This window comes from Malus domestica, chromosome 16, assembly GCF_042453785.1.
Source record: "Malus domestica chromosome 16, GDT2T_hap1".
NCBI lineage: Eukaryota > Viridiplantae > Streptophyta > Magnoliopsida > Rosales > Rosaceae > Malus > Malus domestica.
In genome coordinates this window covers 6,080,508-6,102,962 of record NC_091676.1, presented here as the reverse complement: position 1 = coordinate 6,102,962, position 22,455 = coordinate 6,080,508, and the positions used below count along the sequence as shown (strand labels likewise).

General features: G+C 35.2%; 1 protein-coding gene across 1 annotated transcript; it reads left to right on the top strand.

Moving 5' to 3' along the window:
• Nucleotides 1-15,943: 15,943 nt before the first annotated feature.
• LOC103402989 (threonine--tRNA ligase, mitochondrial 1-like) lies at nucleotides 15,944-22,041 on the top strand. Its single transcript, XM_008341781.4, has 20 exons — nucleotides 15,944-16,336; nucleotides 16,434-16,671; nucleotides 16,754-16,813; nucleotides 17,285-17,374; nucleotides 17,598-17,672; nucleotides 17,805-17,933; nucleotides 18,031-18,120; nucleotides 18,400-18,488; nucleotides 18,577-18,673; nucleotides 18,751-18,837; nucleotides 19,211-19,295; nucleotides 19,594-19,688; nucleotides 19,914-19,946; nucleotides 20,041-20,127; nucleotides 20,242-20,334; nucleotides 20,695-20,787; nucleotides 20,886-21,110; nucleotides 21,308-21,379; nucleotides 21,625-21,696; nucleotides 21,808-22,041. Exons 1-20 carry the CDS (start codon nucleotides 16,212-16,214, stop codon nucleotides 21,901-21,903), a joined length of 2,031 nt encoding a protein of 676 aa, XP_008340003.3. The 5' UTR covers nucleotides 15,944-16,211; the 3' UTR covers nucleotides 21,904-22,041.
• The last annotated feature ends 414 nt before the right edge of the window (nucleotides 22,042-22,455 follow it).

Genomic DNA, 22,455 nt, shown 5'->3' with positions numbered 1-22,455 from the left:
TTATACTTGTGATCGGTTGGCTTTTTCGAAGGGGATGCGTTACTTGTGATGGCAGCTCTTCAACAGGATCACTCCGTTCAGAAATATTCTAAATGATACTTGCTTGATGATTATTGCATTGCCCTAATGGAAAGTTGGTTTTAGCGGTAGGGAAACGAATAAAGTGGCACACAGATTAACACGAATGAGTCTGAGTTGTGATAATCATATTCTTTGGTTTGAAGAACCTCCTGATATAATTGTGGATATTATCTTTGAGGATAGTAATTCCTAATTTGTTTGGTGCGGGACACTCTTTTTCCTTTCGACCAAGTTGAAATTCCCGACAAGGTTTTATCGAGGCCCACTGTATGCACCCAATCCTCATTGGTTGTACGTATTTCTATCATTAAGGAATATCGTACATTTTCTAAAAAATACCTACACAAGAATCATTTTGACACCGAACTGTATAAAAACAAAAAGACGGATTCGGTAAAAGCATTATAATTCGTCTAACTATTTGCTATAATTGATTGACCAAACGATTTTAGTTTTAATTGATTTTTATAGAGATAATCTTTATAGATTAATTTATAATATGAACAATTTTGATTACAAATACGAAAATTTGTGAATGAACTACGAAGTATTTTGAAGAACTCTTTTTAAAGAGTGAAGCTCTTCTCTTTATTAAAAACTAGTAGATGAGCACACACTCTATGTGTGTGAACAATTTCATTTTAGTTTTTGTTATTGATTAAGGATTGTGATTAGTTTTTAAAATTTTAAAAAGAGTATGGGATAATGATGATGAGACAATTTTTCGTAATAAGTGTATATTTTTTCTTAATATTACATAATTACTATTTTGTCATAGGAAAAATAGGTATATGATTGTCATTTTGTCAAAAGGGACAAAATTAAAGCCTCTTCAACTGTCCACCTCCTCCCACGTTCGCCTCAAGTGCAACCGCTTTAGTTCATTCAAATTATCCAAAAAATATGATGATTTCACTTACCGCTTTAGTTCATTCAAACTATCAAAAAACCATCATGATTTCACTTACGTGTATAAAAAATGATGGTGGGACAATTTCTCTTAATAAGTGCAAATTTTTAATCTTATGTAAATATTTTGATACAAAATTACTATTTTACCCTTCTTATGTAAATATTGTGTATCAAAAGTGAGGGCAAAATAGGAAAAAAGGAGAAAAAGTTCAAATGATACAAAATTACTATTTTTCCCTCCTCATGTCAACATTGTGTATTAAAAAATGAGGGCAAAATTGGAAAAAAGGGGGCAAAAAGTTGACAAGCTCTCCTCTTAATAGAATACTAGCATATGGGCACACAAAGTGTGAGAAAATTTTTTATTTTTTGTTTTTGAAATAGAAGGAGAGAGGAAGAGAGTGATAGAGAATGTGGAAGTGGGAAGGTTTTTTTTTTAATAAATTAGAGATATGTTATGATTACATGTAAGTGAGGCTTTGAAAAAAAAACAACAAAATTTGGTTTTGTGAAATTACATTTCTGTCCCATATTTCTTATTCATATTCTGTTTTAATTAGAGGGTTAAACTGATAATTTCATAGAATTTTGGTTGACAATGAGTGTTTTATTAATTAGTAGAGATATAATATAATAGACGAAAAGGATGGCTTTTACCAACCATCGTGATTGGATGGTGCCCGTTTCTTTGTGGGTCCGCAAATATTTGGTCCATGGACTTTTAGTAGTCCAATGTGAGGACCTTGCAAGTTGAAATGGGGCACAAAAGCCCAATTATTAAATGCACGTGCCTAAAAGGCTAAACCCACTCTATTTTTTGTTGTTATTTTTTTATATTTTTGGTTTTTACACCATTAAAGTTGGTTTATGTATTATTTAATTTAAATAAATTTGTGTCAAGCTCTTCATTCACAAAAGTAGAACGAAAGTTATATTTGTTGCTATTTAAGTTTATACTTCAATTATGACGAGTATACAATAATTGGTATCGTTCTGATTTTTGGCTTCCTTGCATGTTAAAACACGTAAAGAAAAAAGACATCGGTGGATGACAGATTAAATTTTGTAACTAAACAACCAAATATCAGATCAACCACAGAGAAGTAGTTGATAACTTTTTTCAGTTTCAAATAAGTAAAATCATGCATCTAACAAATCAGTGCTACCAGAGGCCATAGCGATGGACATGGTGGCTGATTAATATGTCTCCAAAACTGAAGGGATAAGAACAAGCAGAGAAGCCAGTTGTTGCAACACTTATTAAAATGGGTGTGTGGTAAGTCAAAGGTTCTCTTATATTCCAACAGGCTCCATCCTCTTCAGTTATAGGCACATTGGGACCAAGGTGTTCCAGGAACACCCAGAGACCTATAAATAAGCATGTGAAGGTCTTTTGGGAATCTTCTAAATGTTTTATAGGGTCTTTTTTGTGCCTATTAAGTGTCAATTAGTGTAAGGCAAGGGCAAAAGCATGTAAGTTGCCCTTGCTATTCACTCTAAACAATACTTATCTTTGTGCAACTCCACCCGTTTGAAGAGGGCAAGGGCAAGTAAATATTTTTTATTTTTTAGGTTTTGAAAGTAAAACAATTGTAGCAAGTGGTCCTCCACCACTTGCCCTTGATTTTGTGGACTACTGGAGGAGTTTTTTGAGGTTGAGGGTAACATTGTTGCCTTTATCCTTGCTTTTCACCAATTAGCGGAGATGCTCTACATGTTTGATGTAATTTCTATTAGGTATATCTCAGTAGGTTGCGTCGACAACACTCGATAAATGCTCTGGATAGCACTCATTAGATTGCTTCAACAAATGTTGTATGTTGCCATCTACGCAACATGTTTCATCTAAAGACAACAAGCCTATCAAGTGTTCGACAAAGAAAGAGAAAGATGGAGAGGCCTTGGTTATTTTCAGTTTGAAAATTTTATTTATTAAAATAATTTATGTTGAGTTTATTTTATTTTCCATGTCACTACCACGTCATTTATGAGCACAATTATTTTAATTTTTAATTAGGACTTTAGATATAATTATATCAAGAGTTAGTTAAGAGTGTAAAAAGTGTTTGTCAAAACATTTTTCCCGATCCTAACCCATGCATTTGAGTGCTTAATGATATCTCATAGTAAATGTAGAGAGATATAGAGAGACTCAAATAGTTCCATGCACCTTCACGGATGAAATGACAGTCTTTAAGTATGACTCACACCACTACATGATATTAACAACTCACTTGTATTATTCTACTTATAACGATTCACTTGTATTCATGCATTAGTAAAATGACGTGCTGATTTGGCCATTGCACCGAAAAATTTCTCGATGTGGACCCCAGCCAATTATTAGAATCATGTAAAGCTCAAGCGTGGCATGGTCTTTGGTTAACCGAAATATGAAGTCGTTGCTACTGTGTATCTGAAAAATGAATGAATCAGTTCAGGACACATATGGCTGGAAATTAATGATGAAGCTTGTGACGATGGTAGGCCATGGAATACCACGTTCTTTGGTCTGGCATTTGTATCTTTTATGCCAAATACTTGCTAGCCAGTAAAAACCATGAAACTGAGTACTTTAAGTGATGAACTGTAACTAGTTTTTTTTCCTTTTCACGTTAAGTTACTTTTGTTACACAATTTATGTAGAACATGTGTTCTTACATGTAGAGTTTGGATACACACCAAACTGGGTAGAAGTAAATTGCTCCTTACAGACAATCTTGGCCACTTTAGGAATGTTGCATTTTCAAACCTCACAGACTTTAAATTAATCTGCTTCAGTTAAAAGTAGATGCGGATTACGCTAGTTGGGTACTACAGTGTGTTCGACTCTTTGTATTCAAGCTCGAATTTTCCATTCCAATAAATTTCTTTAATTTAGAACATTGCGCTTTAATAGAAAATAATGGGGATTGGGCACATTTACTTTTCACATGCCACTTGCTGAAATGATTTGAGTTAGTATATATCGTGGATATTTGATCATTGTGTCGTCAATTATTGACAGCTACCTTGTTGGTATCCAATAGTTAAATCACTGATATTTAATTTTAATCAATTCAACAATTAAGATTTAATTTTCGATCATTTCAACTGATGTCCTCAAAAGTAACTGACTTTATGGAAACCAAGTTAGGAATTAATGTAGGAATTGTGGTGGCAGGTATTACAACCAAAATAGAGACATTAACTTCCCAACTGCTTTAGAAGTTTCTTTCATAAGATTCATAAATATATGGTGTTGGGTACGTTTACTCTTCTAAGTGACTTGTTGACGAGGGAACAAAAATTAGCCTCAAAATCTATCTATCTTTTTGTGTTTTAGCCTCAAACATGTTGTCCAGGTTAGCCAATCTAAGTAGATAAAATAAAATCTTATATATTGCACTAAATTTTCACTTAGACAAGCAGTTAAAACTCAAAGGCCCATCGAATTCCACTCAAAAATTGCTCAAACTCTTCATAGTAGCAACGACAGAATGCTACCAAAAGGATAAAAATAAACATTCCAAAATCTATAAAATGTGCAGTATAATTAAGGTTCACATTTCACGCATTAACGTGGGGTTTCAATCTACTGAAGAATTCAACTCGGATTCAGTCAGCCTTATTCGCCGTGGATGCAGATTACCTGTGCTAATACTTATTAATCTGCAGCAGATTATCTGTGGCTTCCTCTTTCGAGGGATCAGATGTACGATACCTATGGCGTTGAGATGATAAAAGCCAGCATTGTACTGTGAACTGTAGAAATCTGTGGCTTTTGTCGATTTTTCTAGAGATTACATAGTAATTAAGCTGAGATGAGATAATTATAGTCCTCTCCTCCCTTGATTAGGAGCTTATATATGTCCTAAATGTTGATTGAAATGGCTTAAATTTACAACCAGTAGCATTGCGTGCAGGGAAATATATGTTAAATTTGAAGAGGTGGATCAGTTCATGGTGATTAGGATAAAGTCTCAGGCTCTTAAAAAAGAAAACCCTAGAAATATTACAAGCTGCAGCCAGCAGTGGAAGAGAAGAAACACAATTCGATGATTATATAGAAAAATATCCTACTTAAAAAAACCAAGAAATTATATGGAACCAAATGGCATCAAGGCCATACATATATATATAGCAGGCCCGGTGGAAATTAATATAATTAAGTGAAAGAACATACATTTAATTACCATCATACATAATTTAATAAACTGATTAAGATCGAAATGCATGGCATCACAATTCACAAGTAGACGCATCTCATAGCTTGTAAATCTTGGAAAGCGCTTGCAAAACATTAACCTGCAACCTCAGCTGGAGTATATAATCTGCGGTCTGAAGAAAAAGCCGGTCCGCCTTCAACCCTCTCCCTCCTGGAATCAACATTTGCAGCTTCTTCACCTTCACCTGCACCGTCGACCTGCCTCCTCCACTGCGGCCCCTCGCCACCTGCCTCCGCCTCTGCCTCCTCCTCATCTTCATCGTCTTCATCTTAGATGAAAAAGAAGAAGAAGAAGAATAGCCTCCCAGGCCATGAAAATTATTCAAAGAATAATTATTCATATTATATGGTGTTTTCCAAGGTTTGCTAGCTAGTACAAATAATGTAACACAAAGGCAAAGGCAGTACAAAAATTGCCAAAAAACCAGAGAAAGAATGATTTGTTGAAAGTTTGGTTCTAAAATTGAGAGAGATGATGAATGGTGGGAGGGCTAGGCTAATGCAGTGCTCTATAAATGAAGGCAAAACTACTAAACAGGACGACGGGCCATGTGAGCCGAGCCATTCATGTTTGTGTTTGTAATTTGGCTTTTTGGACTTGTATGGGCTGGGGACACCCTTGAATTTTCTCTCACGAGCACAATTTTGATGTCGTTTTTGCATATGGGGCATCCCCTATGGACCCCTTTAGCCTTCACCTTCAAAAAGACTCATGCACGTGTTTGCCAACTCTCTAGGTTTTGAGTATGATTGTTACACCGCTACATGTGAATTATATATATACAAGGATTTTTATAGTGGTTTATATTCTATTTTTAATTGCATCAAGAATGTTTGTTAAAAAACCTTGCACATATATACATTGAGGTTTTATAATGATGCCTCACACCTAGTGTAATATTGCAAATGTAGTTAAGTTAAGAACAATATAAATGTGATTAGTAGGGAGTTTTTTATTTGTCTTTTAAAATTTTGACATCATGTAGTATTAGTTATCTACTCAGGACTCAAGTGGATTGATTTATTAAGAGAATCGTGAATCTTGAGACTCCAAAAATTTTTTTTGCGACTCATCAAGGAAGAATGTATGATGTTTTTAATACTCTAGATTAAAATTTTTGTTAGGTTAATATATAACATATGAGTAATGTTAGGTAGACCAAAAGTTTAAATTAAATTTTATAAATTATGTGATGTGTCACTAATAAGAAATAAACACATTAATCAACAATTAAGTAATAATTCAATCACCTACAACCACGATATATAATTTAAAAAATTAGTATCCTTAACATTCTCCGTAACATATAAGATTTAGGTTAGCATGAGTCACATAATTGCATGTAATTAGTGATACGAGGGATTTCTCTCTCACCACACTCCAGTAGGGTATTAAACTTGTATCCAGGAGAATCCTATCCGGATCCTTCAATTACATCCGTTCATCGTACATCGTGCGGTCAGAAATCATTATAATTTTTTTATTTAAAATTGAATATAAACAGTACCTAACAAAACTGGCCATATGAAGTACGATGAACAAATATAATTAAAAGATCTTCAGAATCTCCACAAAGAGGATCCGGCGAGGATCCTCTCTCAACTTGTATTACCACATCTGTCCTCGTAATCCCTGAATCCCGGCAGTTGCCGTCCTCACACGTGTGCAGATGTGATTCTCCACGTCATCCTTTCCTCAAACTCATATCTCGCGGCTCATAATCCATCACACACTTTATGACACCACTGTAGGAGTTTATCATTTAGTGTGTTATCCATCCTACGCACGAGTGATCAAATATTAGGAGGATATAGGCGCATAACTTGCGAGATTTACAACCGTTGGATTCATTTGGTGATACATTATATTCTTGTACAATATTTGCTTTAAGGAAAGTAAATTAATTAACTAATTTGTGCCATATTGTGTTGTGTTGTCTGGCGAAATTTGAATTAAAAGGTAACCAATTTGGATGGATAATTGTATAAAGTGGGTTTTGTAACGTGGTTGGACCCAATAGGGCATGTTACCTCCTCATTGTGTTCATATATCCATCTTCTTTTCCAAATAGACTATGGTAGATGAGGGAACATGTGTTATGTGATCAACCATATTTTTCTTATTCAGGTAAATGATGATTATAATTAGCTGTATGTATGAATGGAAGGAAGGAAGTATGGGCACCATTTTTGCCAACTTGTCCAATGTTCTTGATGATGAATAATTTTAGCAAACAATACTTAATGTTTTAGACATATCAATTTTAGTATCGCATGGTCTGAAAAGTCGTGGTTTGTACATTATCTTATCAAATCTTAATGTATGTATACATATGTTATTTATATACATATATCACTTGCTTCATTGCATGATATTAAAATGTGATACAAAAATGCAGTATGTTCAATTATGAAGAAAAAAATTTGTTGTATTTATGTATGTTAAAATTTCTCTGCCGGCTTGTAAGATACACAACATGACCTAAACCCTAACCCCGTAATATGTGATGAAAGACTACCGTTGTATATCACATTTTAATACCTCATTATGTGTACGTAAATGTCGGTTCATGAATTTCTCTCATTACGTAGTAGCTAGTTCCATATATCGTTTATTGCATAATATGATGTGACACATTATTCTGAATTTTTTTTTCTCAATATGGATGATTGTAATAGAACTTTTTTTTATAAAACAAAGAGTAGTGTTATTCACACACCTTTATTAATTTTTGTTCATTTATCTTTTTTCAATTCATTCGATTCAAATGCCGGAACTTGAAAGAGGTGAGTGAAGGGTAAAAAGGGGCATGTAAATAGCATAACCCTAAAACAAAATGCATGATTAATCTTAACTTTTTAAAGTAGGACGATGTAGATGTGAAACGTCCATCCTTACACCCGAAGGCAAATGGTCTCATACCCTATGGGAGCCTGCCGCCCCGTGTATAAGAATCTACCAAGGCCAACCCTAGCAAAATGGTTCGTATTTTGGTGAACCCCTCTAGCTAGCCTATGGATTGCGTAAAAACAAATATCTGTGAAAAGATGAACTAGCACACCAGCTATTTCAGCATGTATGACCTAGCGGTCCCCTACAGGCCGATCGGAAAAATTTCCAGGGTTTAAGAGCGACATCGAACCTAGGCCTGTGAGGTATGAAGAAGACATATATATATATATATATACACACGCACCCACACACTACATGAGCACACCCACACACACACACATGTAAATACACCCGTATTCTACACATACATTAATGCATGCAAATGCAGTTAATTAAGGGCAACCCAAGCCAACAAAGCTCTCCACTTTGCGAAGTCGAAGAGGAACGTCTATCATACGCAACCTTAAGCTTGCATTAATGCATGCATATGCAATTAATTATTAAAAATTAAGGCTCATGGTATCATATTTGTGATTATATATATGCACGCACATGTAAATTTTTGAGATATATATATATATATATATATATATATATATATGCACACACACACGTGGCTCGTGGGTTGAGTTAATGCAAAGAAGAAAATGATGGGATATTGAAGAAATCATATGCATTGTCGCAGAGAGAAGCCAACTATTAATATTTGACGTGCATGCTTGCTGGCAATAATCAGGATTTATATCAAATACAGCGTTCGAAAATAGATGTTTTCGATTGCATTGACATTACTTGACATCTAATCTCGACCAACTAAGTAATGGATCGGGTAGGCACGTCATGTCAACTACGTGGTGGTTGCTTACGATCGATAGCCATTTGATGTTGGCTATTCATATTAATTGGGTCAGTTTGAAGTGCGGTTGATCAAATATACTTGTTTGCATGAATAAAGTGAAATTGAGCCAGAATTTGTGCTTTTTATGCATTGAGATTTGAACATAATGCAAAAGTATCATGTAAACTACCAGCTCTTTGTAATACAAGAGTTATGTATTTATATAATCATCTATTACACAAGCGATATTATTAATTTGGCGCAATAGGTTTAAAAAATATGTCATATTTACTAGAGCAATACACCACTTATTGCAATATAGTTAAAAAAATGAATATAATCGACTTTATTTGTATATAATGCACGGCCAAAAGCTTTGACATGATTTTTTGGAGATCAACTTGATGGCCACTTACATTCTGCACTCGATATATATGCATGTGGCATGTCAACTCTTTGATCTGTTGTCACTATTGATTCCATATGTATGGCCACAAAAAGATGTTGTCAACAGTAAATTAACCTAAAAATATGATCATTGACATCATAATATTTGGTTTAGAATTTTCCAATGAGTATGTTGCAAACATTCCATCGAGTCAATATTAATTGGTCAGGTGAAAACCAAATGAGTATAATATATAGAAATAATTTGACTCCTTATAAATAGAGAGGTTTGTTGTGTAGCTAAATTATTTATGAACTTTATTTTTATGATTTTTTTAATACATGAGGTATTTCAACCATCGTGGGATGGCTCAATGGCTAGAGATAAATTTCAAGCCCGTATTTCATACGGCACGTCCTGAGTTTGGTTTCTGGCACTATGAATTGCACAATGGTGGCCAATGGGAGGTTGAAATGCCTTTCTGAGTCTTCCTAGCCCCCGAAAAAGGTGGACTGCCATGGCGAAGCCCATCAGCTTGTCCCATTTTAAGAAATACAGATACATGAGGTGTTTCATCAAATATTGGTGACAAATTGATCTCCTCCAATGCAGTTGTGGTAATAAATTATTTCACATATATATCAAATCGTGTTTTAGAATTTTAATCATGTGGTTCTCATTAGTCTATTATATTAGCCCACCTCACACAAATAAAAAATCCGAATCTCTTATTCTCTCATTTCAACGGCCGGATTTTTGAGTCTTTAAGCTCTGAACATAGTGATTCGGAGACGATCTCAACTCGCTTTGGTATAACATAAAGACTAGTGCGTGACTCCTACTTTAATGAACTACATACTGTAGACACACCACGTTCCAGTGAAACAACGTTATGGAAATAGAGAGATCGAGGTACACGTGATGCTGATCCACATGAATAAAAACCAAAAACACAGTCACATGAGCAGGCGCGATCGGGTAGGGGACCTCGTCTAATATCAATTACAAATCCACATGAGACTGAGTCAAGTAGGGTACGTAGTAGTAGTAGTAGTGGACCGATCAAGCTAGACTTAGACTGAGAGTGGTGGTCGAGGTCTTCAAAAGAGTCTCTTTGTCCACCTACCCATGTAGGTCTGGCTATAGATAAGCTAAGCTTAGTTTGTCCCTCTAAGTTGGTTGATAGGATTTGACCAAAAATTGTATGAAAGGTACCCAAAACTCACAAGTGTGTATTGAACTTGATTAGAAGGGAGGATGGCAAATTTTTAATACATTGGATTACATTTGATTGGAAACGATACCGTTAGCCGATTTCTCTATTTCATATAACGAGTGACTAATTAAGAGGTTGGATTCGAGTTTGACTTCGTGTGCTATAGGTTCGGGGAGCTGAATTATAGGCTCTACTACCATTTATATTACATAAAATGTATGTCATCAAACTTGTGCAAGATTATATTTTATCCAATCCATATTTGCTTTTGAGTATAAAATATGTAAGATTGTAGTAATCAATAGACACAACTTGACACTTGCCGTTCCTTTTTTATTGACAACGTGGCATCATTTATTGTATAAACTTCATAATCAATATTGTTTATTGTCTTTATCATTGTATAAAAATTATATTTTTTTTAAAAAATGAGAAATTATTCATACTTCATTGATTAAAACCTTATGCATTTTCAATTTTTAATCGAGGTCCTTAAGTTTTGATACATGTCATTAATTATTTCAATAATAAAATATTTACATGACAAGATAATTAAATTTTATTTCTTTTCAATTAAATTGTATTTCTAAATATATTCATGGAGTGTTAGAAACGTTACATTTGGTATATTTATATTTATAGCTAAACTTTATATCATATATTTCTATTTGTACCCATTTTCAATTTGCAACCCTTTTTTAAATTATACCAATTTTTTTTTTCAGTTTTAATTTGTACTCATATATTAATTTAAACTTTTATTTGTACTCATAATTTTTTTAACATTTTATTTGCACCTGTAATTTATTTATAATGGACCCATTTTTCTTTAAAATTGTACCAGTTTGTTATATGCAAAATATATCAAATTTTTTGTTTTGTAAGTACCATTCTTTTAATGTAAAATGTACCCCCTTTTTTTAATGTAAAATCTATTTATTTTTTAATCTAAAAATGTACCCATTGGTTTTTTTTTATATATAAAATGTACCCATTATGTGAAATGTACCCACATTTTTATATGAATGTACCAATTTTTTGTATGTAAAATGTACCCAAATTTTATTATATAAATGTACGCATATTTTGTGAAAAAAATGGACTCTTTTTATAATCTAGAACCCATAATCAATTTATTTTGTTGAAACCATAAGCAAATTTCAATAATTAAATTGGTAGTGTAAATGAAAGCAAAATAACGGTTTGAGTCTTTATTGGTATTATTGCATCTCTTTTATTATTATGTCATTTATTTGGCATGAGAGGAAATTCAATAAAAAATTTAAAATACATAAAGTTTGAATCTATAACAGTCATAAATCAAGAACAAGAACAGCAACTAAACTATTCCTAAAAAAATTCATTCGATCATGATATTTATACGTGGTTACTAAACAATGAATGATTGAAGCCATAGGCCTGAGAAGTGTTGGTCCTTAAACTTATCCAACCCTACTAGGGTACTGCCTATCCTGTCCAGCAAAAATGTGGATCCTCTCCGGATCCTCTTTGAGAGGATCCCGAAGATCCTCCAATCACATATGTTAATCATAGATCGTGCGGCTAGAAATCATTGTCAATTTTTTTATTTAAAATTAAATATAATGAATAATGTGATTGGAGGATATTCGAAATCCTCACAAAGAGGATCCGGTGAGGATCCTCATTAGTCCAGCAAAGGTGAAGCTATAAGTAGCTAGCTATCTAGTGGTAGTATAGTGGGTGCCGTAGCAATTTGGTACATAGCTGGAGTAGCCTTTGTGGTGGGAACGGAACGCACATGGTTGCACATGTGTCCATACTGATGTACTCCGTTGCGACGAAACCCCGTAGACCCACGCCATGACAACTTGGTCTTTTGATTTGGTGCAGCCAAATCCCAATACATGACTTTATTTCTTACCATCAAAGCTTTTGCGGACGGTGACTTTATTTCTTACCATCAAAGATTTTGCGGACGGTGGAATCCTTCCAAGTTTATCATTGGTCTTGGGTTCCGAGATCGGCTAATTTGACGGTGTACTTTTTGACATCGAGAAGCAATACGGAGATTTGTAGGTTAACTTGGATTAATACTCCTCAATCTTCGTTGGTTCATGTACTGAACAAGATGGGCTTCCTTGCCCTCCATAATATTTTTTTGTTCTCCCTGCAGTGGAGGGGGCGACGCCTTGCTCTAGGTGCATCGTATGATACTTATGTACCCTCATCTTTTGTTTTATGTTTGTTTTTCCCTGTGTTGTCCCATCTCTGTGGGCTTCCTATTTCTTTGGCTTCGGTCCGGGTTATGCAATATTTCCAATCTTCAAAAAAAAAAAAAAATGTTCCAAAAGGTAATTTGAGGTAATTTGTTTGATGCCCCACTTCAAATTTTAGCATGCATTTGTTTGCCCAAATTCCGCTAGTCCTTTTAGGTTTCGGCCTTATGATTGCACAAGTCCAATCTTCCCAATTCTTTCACGTGGGAAGTCATCATCATCATGAATTGTGAATGGACCTTTCTCATGGTGTTAATCAGTGATGAAGTCAAGAATTCTTGAGGAAGGGGCAAAATTTAAAAGACCCTCACCACTGCTGACGTATGCTTGTATTGCAGAAAAAGGTTGTAATTTGCAAATTTCTATTGGTCATTCCTACAATATCTACTTATTTGAGTCGTGCGTCAACTCTTATACTACAAAACTTTGTAGCTGATTATTCATCCTCAGCAACTTCAACACAAACATGTTAAGACCAAAAGCACTCAAATCGCTACAACATATTTGTTAAGTGTTTGCCTCACAAACAATTAGTTTTGTTTTGTAATACATCTTTTCGAGCACATTTTCGATATCCAGGGTTATATACATCGTGCATCAATGCTACTTCTATCTTTTTTCGTACTAGCACTTGCTTTTTCAAGATACTTGATAATACACAGTTATCCCACCAAGTGTTTATCCAATGAAGTACAACCCTAACCGTAAATGAAATTATCTCGTACGAAAAGCATCGTTCATTAAAGGCCGATATAGCTACAAAACTTCTGGCAGGATTTCAACAATCTACACTAGTGCCACTTGGGGATATTTTTTTTTGAACAAATGATATTATCTACACTGAGAGGGAATGAGTGGATTTAGTCTTACAATAGGCTAGCAATAATGTGGTTTAAATTCGTCTTTGCCGTAAATCGAACATAAAACCTCTTACTTACAAATGAAGATGAATACTATTAGACCGTAGTATCAAGTGGCTAATATTATACTAGAATAATACTTTTTCTAACAAATACTATAAAAAGGACCTATTAAATTATTATTTTAAGGGTACCCTTATTTTAAGGGAACTTTAACGAAAAGCTTTCGATACTTCAACGAAGAATCATATTTTTACACTAAAAAATAAATCCTGTTACTATTTACTTTATCCTTTATTTTGTCCTTATCATTAAAACAAAAAAATTTTCAAGTCATTTTCATTAGTTTTTCTTTATTTTAATACCATTTTTCATTTTAATCAATCCGTAATGTGACACGAACCTCAATCTAAAAACGAGGCCCAAAATACAAAATGGGCCAGCATACAGAGCCCACATTAAGTCGCGCATTTTTAGCCGACTCAGGTCAACAGATCCAATCCTTTTTCCAAATAGTGGAAAAAGTAAAAAGACAAAAAGGTTAAAAGGTCAAAACACGCGGCATTGCATAGCTTGACGTCCACGCACGCCTCATTGCTTGACGTCCACGCCCTCCGTTCGGGAGAAACATATATTCCAATTCCAAAATGGCCAATCCCGTGAAGCCCAACTGGCCACCATCAGCAGCTCTCACTTTCTTTTTCCCGCCGTAACTCCTAATATCGGTTTGGAAATGCTTTAAAATCAACCTTGTCATCAGGATGCAACTTGGGTTGAACTAACCTGAACTCGTCAATATTTAACTTGATTTTAAACCCGGATAAGCAGATTTTTTTTAGTTATAACTTGTTCGAACCCAATCTAATTTCAACCCTTTTATTGATTGGGTTGAGTTGAGTTGATCATTTGTCCAACCCAACTTAACCCAACTCAACTTGATTAACCAAACCCAACCCAACTCGATTAACCAAACCCGATTCGGTTGAGATGTGCAACATGCTTCTCAATGACCTTTGCACCTTCGTGGAGGATTCACTAGTGACCTTTGGATGGATTATGATAGAAAAGTGCATGGAGTTGCAGAAAGCAAATGTTTTTATAGGCAACCACACTTTGATTTTTGCTTGAATGAGGCTTGTAATCTATGTCCGATTGGGTACTAGCTTTGTTTTTCTGCAGGAGCTTCGAAGAAAAAGATTTGAGCTGGGTACTAGCTTTGGACAATGAAGTGTTCCTCTTTTTTGTTTTTCTTCTTCTTTTGGTACTAGCTTTGGTATTTATTGTATTTTAATTCAAACTTTGCATGAACTCAATTAAAACTTGAAAAAGTTGGGCAACCCGAATCCAACCCAAGTAAACCCAAACCCGAGCTCGAACGAACCCGATTAAAACCCAACCCGAACTTGATCTCGACTTGTAAAAGTTGGGTTAAGATTGGGTTGACCTTCCAACCCGTCCGAGTTGCACCCCTAATTGTGATGGTTTCAGAATCGAGTCGTCAATGTTATTGTCATATGTTGTTTAAGATTCTATTAGGAAAGTTAAGATGCACAAATTCTCATTTTTAAAAAATTAGAAAATAATACGATTAAATTAGAAATTTTAAACGCATAATTAAAAAAGTATCCTGCAATTAAATTAGGAATCCTAAAAGTAGAATTGAAATAGGCAAGAAAGTGTCATTTACGGAGTAGGGATGGAAAATGATGGTAATAGGAGGGGAGATAATACTACTTCTTCATTTACTGGCTCAAATAGGAATACGAAATGTAATTATATTATAGGAGTGTAAGAATATCTCCAAAGGAAATGTCAAATTATAAGAGTTAAATTACAATTAATGACTGATGTAGCAATATGAAGCCTTATGCCAAATTTTATTTTCTCCAACCAAATTGTCAAATATTATTTTATTATTTAAATAAAGCTTGAAATAGTTGTAATTATTAAAAAAATGTTGAAACAAATTTTTTATAAGTTGAAATATTAGTGGAATAAGGACCTACCATTACAATGAATTAAAAATAAGAGTAATGGTAAGGAAACTTAATTTGTAGACTGAATTTGCAAACTAAATGATGTGTCATCGATAAAAATAAAGACGTTAATTAGTACTTAAGTACTAATCCAATAATCAATTTTCATGTCATTTAGTCTTCCTAGCATTATACTAATAATGAATTTGACGCTAAATCACAAAGCCTTCAAATCTAGTCAGCAAATAACATTTCGATTGAAGAGACTTTTAATGTCAAACATGCACACATTTCAATTAATATTTTGACATTTCTTTTGGAGATGCTGGAAGACGGCCCTAAAAGCAAAACCGGAATAGGAGAGAAATCAGGAAGCGTAATCAGATTTTAGGAATGTAAACCCCATCGTATATAAATATATAGGGTGCGGCGATGGTTGAAAGGACAGACAGCCGAGAGAGATTAGTTCTGGAGTTTGCACTCTGTTGTTAAGCCGTGATTTTTCTGTGCCTCTGTAACTCCTACTCCCCCTTCTCCTCACTATCCGCTCCTCCTCCTCAGCATCCTACAACCAGCGCCGCCATGGTGCCCCATCCGAAAGACGACGCGTATCTCGAGGCCGTAATCCCGAAGCGCATTAAGCTCTTCGAGGCCATACAGGCCCAGCAGCTCGCCCACCGCCAGTCCCTCCCCTCCGATCCCATCAAGTAAGCCATAAACCCTAACTCTAAACTCCGCCTTTCGGTGTTTTTTGCTACGGAATGTACATGTGTTTGGATTTTGATTTTGTTTGGGGTTTTGTAGGATTACACTGCCGGGTGGACAGGAGAAGGAAGGGAAGAGGTGGGTGACTTCGCCATTCGACATTGCCAAGGATATTTCCAAGAGCTTGGCTTCCAGCGCTGTGATTGCGAAGGTCAATGGGGACCTTTGGGACATGGCCAGGCCGCTGGAGTTTGACTGTGAGCTCAAGCTCTTCAAATTTGAAGACGATGAAGGACGTGATACTTTCTGGCATTCCAGCGCTCACATTCTTGGACAGGTAGCCGGAGTTGGCGAATTTGTAGTTTGTTGGATTACAATTTGAGCGTTTTGTTGTGTATTTGACTTTCGATACGTTGCAGGCACTTGAGGTTGAGTATGGATGCAAGCTCTGCATTGGTCCGTGCACTACAAGAGGAGAGGTCAATTATTTACCTTTGAGTTTGAGTTTTTCAGTTATTGGTTTGTTTATGCTATGTTATCATATGTTTTCGTTTAATTTTGCTACGTCTGTTCGATCATTGTCTGATATTGTATGACTTTTGCTTAATCGGTTATCATTCGGGATTATGCTAGTTTCTTCAAATACTGCGTAAACTTTTTTGGTGAAAAGTAATTGTCTTGGAGATGATTTCATTAACATTTTAATTTCAATTTAATGTGCAATGTATCTTACCATGATATAATAACTGGTTTCTGTTGTCTGTACATGTGTCTGTTGTACTCTCTGGTTGACAGTGTTGTTGGGATGGAGTTCTTTGTTGTTCTTTTCATGTGTAATTTATCACTTGGATATTGTAATTTTGTAATCCTAGTATTTGAAATGAATTTGTATACAGTTCATTTCAGTTTCTGGATTACTCATTTGGGTCCCTTATGAAATTCAATGACAGGGTTTCTATTACGATGCTTTCTATGGTGATTTGGGGTTGAATGATGAACACTTCAAGGACATTGCATCAGCGGCAGATAAGGCTGTAAAGGTATGGTTTATTCTCTTGTAGAATAGTTAAAATATATTTTAAAATGTATTCCTTTTGTATGGAGGAATTTCTTGATCCTTCACCGTTTGCAAAATTTATAAGTTGGTTCAACATTTTTGTGTTTCTTGTTGAGATTCCTTGACTGATTGTAGATTGATGCTTCAGTATTTTACTCTTGCTTGTTAAAACTCCTTTGACCGGTTTGTTGCATCTTTATCCCCAGGCTAAACAGCCTTTTGAGCGTATCGAAGTAACACGTGAACAGGCACTTGAGATATTTTCTGATAATCAATTCAAGGTAAGTGAAGACGTTCATTTTTTTTTTCTCATCAATAAATGACTGTTATCTACTTATTTTATGTGCATTCCATACTCTCAAAGAGTCAAAATCAATCTCAGATGTGTTTATTTTTTCACTAATTTTGATCAGGTTGAAATCATAAATGATCTTCCGGCAGACAAAACTATCACAGTATATAGATGTGGCCCCTTGGTTGACTTGTGCCGTGGACCCCATATACCAAATACATCCTTTGTCAAAGCATTTGCATGTTTGAAGGTATGTGTTCCCCTGGCATTTTAGAGCTGTAGATTATATATCATCTTGTATGCATGTATTGTCTGCGTATATTTAACTTATGAATATGTAATATCAGGCTTCTTCAGCCTACTGGAGGGGAAATAAAGATCGTGAAAGTTTACAGAGAGTTTATGGAATATCATATCCTGATAAGAAAAGTTTGCAGGTGATGTTTTATTTTCTACTTTTTATGGGGTTTTGGTTTTTCTTAGCAGTATCTGAAATCTTTTCTCTGTCATGTTTTAAAATTGTATTTGGTGGCTCTAGTACCTTGTATTGAAGTACAAATACCATAATCAAAAGATGTGGCTTATTATATTTATAAAAATTGACAAGCATTCAGGTTATGAATTGTGATGGAACAAGACTGCAACCTATGCCAATATCTTCTACTGGACGTTGGTCTTGGGATTATTTCACTTACCACATCAACCTTTTTCTGCAGATATACATCCAGAAGCTGGAAGAAGCAAAAAAGTATGACCACAGACTGTTGGGTACAAAGCAGGAGCTCTTTTTTTGTCACCCACTTAGGTATGTATGGAGCTAATACTTCTTCATTATATAATCGATCAAGATTCCCCATGATTTCCATTTGATTATTTCTTCTTGTCAAATTCAGTCCAGGAAGTTGGTTCTTCCTCCCTAATGGGACTCGGATTTATAACAAACTAATGGAGTTCATAAAGAATCAATACAGAGAACGAGGCTATAAAGAGGTGACATTTAATGTTCTGTTTTTACATCATTCTACTAATCTTAAATAATTTTCTCCTAATTTGCTTTTCTTTGGTAGGTTATATCACCAAACATGTACAATATGCAACTTTGGGAAACATCTGGTCATGCTGCAAATTACAAAGAGAATATGTTTGTTTTTGAGGTGAGTTTTGACATGATACTATAGGGATCAGCTGTATCATCTTTATGCTTAAACTTAAAAGCAATCAAACTTACGAAGACATATTTATATTTTTCTGGATATGAATGAATAGTGAATACCAAATGTTGGCTATGTATATATTAATCTGTTGATAGCTAATCCTGTGCCACCTAAGCGTGTCTGATTCTTTTTGGGAACTTTGTTTACCTGCTACCATGAAGGGGTCTCTTACAGATGATTGAGATTTCCGTTTAGTTATTCTGTGTGAAAAGAACAGGGCTATATTTAACTATGAGAATGAGACCATTACAAAGTTGTTATGCTTGGAAATGAAGAATATGTTTAACCTGCTGGATTTTGCATTTTCTTGCAGATTGAGAAACAAGAATTTGGATTGAAGCCAATGAATTGCCCAGGGCATTGTTTGATGTTTCAGCATAGGGTTCGTTCTTATAGAGGTATGCCTTTAAACATAATTTTCTTGACCTTTTACTCTTTTATATTGCTCAATAGGAAAGTCATTCTGTATATGGAGGTCATTTTATGGATGTCCACTTGGTCTTTGATCTCTTGGATTGGCCTTGTGGGCTTCTTAGGCCAGTCTCTCGGTATGAGTTGTGTGTTGCATTTTTCTGGGTTTTTTTTTTGGTGTAACATGACTATTAAAGAACTAGAATTGTTACTTTATTTGACATTTTTGCGCCATACTCATTTTAATGTCTCTTTTTTTTTTTTCCTTTTAAACCTTGACGACAGAACTTCCACTTAGACTCGCTGATTTTGGTGTTTTGCATCGCAATGAGGCCAGTGGTGCACTGACTGGATTAACACGCGTACGGAGATTCCAGCAGGTATACTTCCACAGCCTTGGTTTAGCTTTAATTTAGGTGTCTCATGTTTGTCATCAACTGGTTTGTTAGTTCATTAGGAGCTCATATTTCTAATATGCTTGTCAGTGACCTTAATGATGCACTTTATTACCAGAAGATTTATATTTTTTGTCATTCTTTTCTTCTATTAATTTTCTGGTTACATGTATACCTTTCTGACAAGTTTTAGTCCAAAATATGCTACAGGATGATGCCCATATCTTTTGCAGGGAATCCCAAGTGAGTCGAGGTTAAATGAAATGTACATAACTGTCTAAATTTTTTGGTTTTGTTTTGTTCTTAAGCCTTTTGTATTTTGTGCTTCTATTGTCAGGTAAAAGATGAAGTGAAGGGTGTCTTGGATTTTATCCAGTATGCCTATAATGTTTTTGGCTTTTCTTTTGAACTGAAGCTATCAACAGTAAGATTCTTGCTACCTATGGTTAAAGCTTCAAACCTCTTGACTTCATTACTCAAGGATGCAAATTTCATATTTGTTGTGTTGCACCGCATTTGATGGGTATTTCCATTGCAGATGCCAGAAAAACACATGGGAGATTTGGCAACATGGGAGAAAGCTGAGGCTGCCCTTGCAGACGCATTAAATGAGTTTGGCAAGCCCTGGCAGGTACTTTTACTTATATGCAGTATGATAGTAAAATTTATACAACTTTCATTGTTTCATTGTAGTGGAACCAGGGTAGTCATATTTATTTTTTAGCTCAGTCCAAAATAGGTTCAAAACTCATTGTAGCTGAGCAGCATTTTTTAAATAAAGCACGTTGAGCTGAATTGATAGATTTGACCCATAAACCATTATCTACTCCACCGTTTTACCATTGACATAGATTGAACTGACAAATTTCTGTAATTGTTCGGTTGCCAATCTGGTCCATTATCTGTGCTTTGTTTTCTTAAGCTGTACATTAGGCCCCCCTGAATTTCTTGTTTGTGTCTGGATGCTTACTTTGTTAGTTGTGCTGCACAGATAAATGAAGGGGATGGTGCTTTTTATGGACCAAAGATAGATATCAGTGTCTCTGATGCATTGAACAGAAAATATCAGTGTGCAACACTACAGGTATCTGATGATCAGTTCCCTTATGTTTTATGCCGCTTTCATTTTGTTTTTGGTTGCTGTGTAACTACTGACTGTCATTGAAAATATTGTGGTTGCAGCTTGATTTTCAGCTTCCTCAGAAGTTCGAGCTGTATTACTCAGCAGAGGGGGAAGAAGGCAAGTTGGAGAGACCCGTTATGATACACAGAGCTGTTTTAGGTTCTGTTGAGCGTATGTTTGCTATATTGTTGGAGAACTACAAAGGGAAATGGCCCTTCTGGCTTAGTCCACGTCAAGCAATTGTTTGCCCCGTCTCGGACAAATCCCAACCTTACGCTCAGGAGGTAGTATGATAGTGCTTTTCTGGTTTTTATTGGTTGACCACTATGAGGTTGTATGAACTTTTTGTCATGCCCCTTTTTGGATATGGGATCCATATAAATGCAGTAAATGGCATACACACTTTCCGGCTTTGATAGTTAGGTTAAATTATTCTGTATTGTTAAGTCATGTATAAGGTATTGTTGTTGCAATTTTGTAGGTTCGGGACCGTATCCACGAAGCTGGTTATTATGTGGATGTTGACACAAGTGATAGAACCATCCAAAAGAAGGTAAGAAATCACTGTTGTCCTCTGCATCACATTTTTGGTTTCATTTTGTTTGTTATTTTATGAATTATTAGATGTCCATTGGGTTTAGTGGTTCCAAAATGGGAGCTGGCTCTCTCCCATCTCATAAACCCGGACAACTCCGGTGAAAACAGAATTGGATTCGAGGCTCTTTGATATTCTGTTTAACCATAATACCTTTTGTCCGACAGATTGTTCATTGTTGCCTGATTGTGTTTGTCCTGCAGGTGCGAGAAGCTCAGATAGCGCAGTACAACTACATTTTAGTTGTTGGCGAGGAGGAAGTCAAGACTGGGCAGGTTCTCTTCTTTTCTTGTTCTCTAATTCATTCATGTTATATTTCACGCTAGTTCAACCGTCTTATATATTATTTGGTTGAGAAGTTAAATCTTTGATCCGTATTGTTCCAGGTGAGCTTACGAGTTCGAGACCACGGAGACGTCACGGTAATGACAATGGAAAATCTACTCCAGCACTTCAAGGCTGAAGTTGAAGCTTTCCATTAGAGATGGAATGGCAACGGTGAAGCTGTGTCTCTACTGATGAATACAATCTTACATGTTAATGGATTCGATAAAAATTATATCTTCCACAAGTTTGATGTCAAAGATTGAAATTCAATTAAATTTTGGTGTTAGATTGTCTTTTGATGTGTACAATTTTCGTTGAATGTCTCGTTAAATATTTGAACTTATTAATACACATTTTAAGTGATTAAATCATTAGTTACATTTGGATTTGGTGAATTGAACGGGGTTATGGGTGGCCTCTCATTTTGGCTTATTTAAATAATTAATTTTTTGTTTTATATATATATATTTTTTTTATTGGGAAATTTTATTTAAACCCATTAATCCTCTTTTCACACCCAACTTTGAAATTTTGTTCCGCAAACTTATCATTTTACCCTCAAACACAAAATTTACATACTTGAAAAAAATTACACAAACACGTAAACCCACCTAACCACCTACCCTGGTAGCAACCAGACTTGATTCTGGTCGTTATTCCAAAAACTATCGCCACCGATCTGCTCTTTATCTCGTCGTTTTTCAATT

Coding starts and splice junctions, on each gene's coding strand:
- LOC103402989 (XM_008341781.4), top strand. CDS start 16,212: ATGGTGCCCCATCCGAAAGACGACGCGTATCTCGAGGCCGTAATCCCG. Junction 16,672..16,753: donor GCGCTCACATTCTTGGACAG/GTAGCCGGAGTT, acceptor GATACGTTGCAG/GCACTTGAGGTTGAGTATGG. Junction 21,697..21,807: donor AGGAAGTCAAGACTGGGCAG/GTTCTCTTCTTT, acceptor GTATTGTTCCAG/GTGAGCTTACGAGTTCGAGA.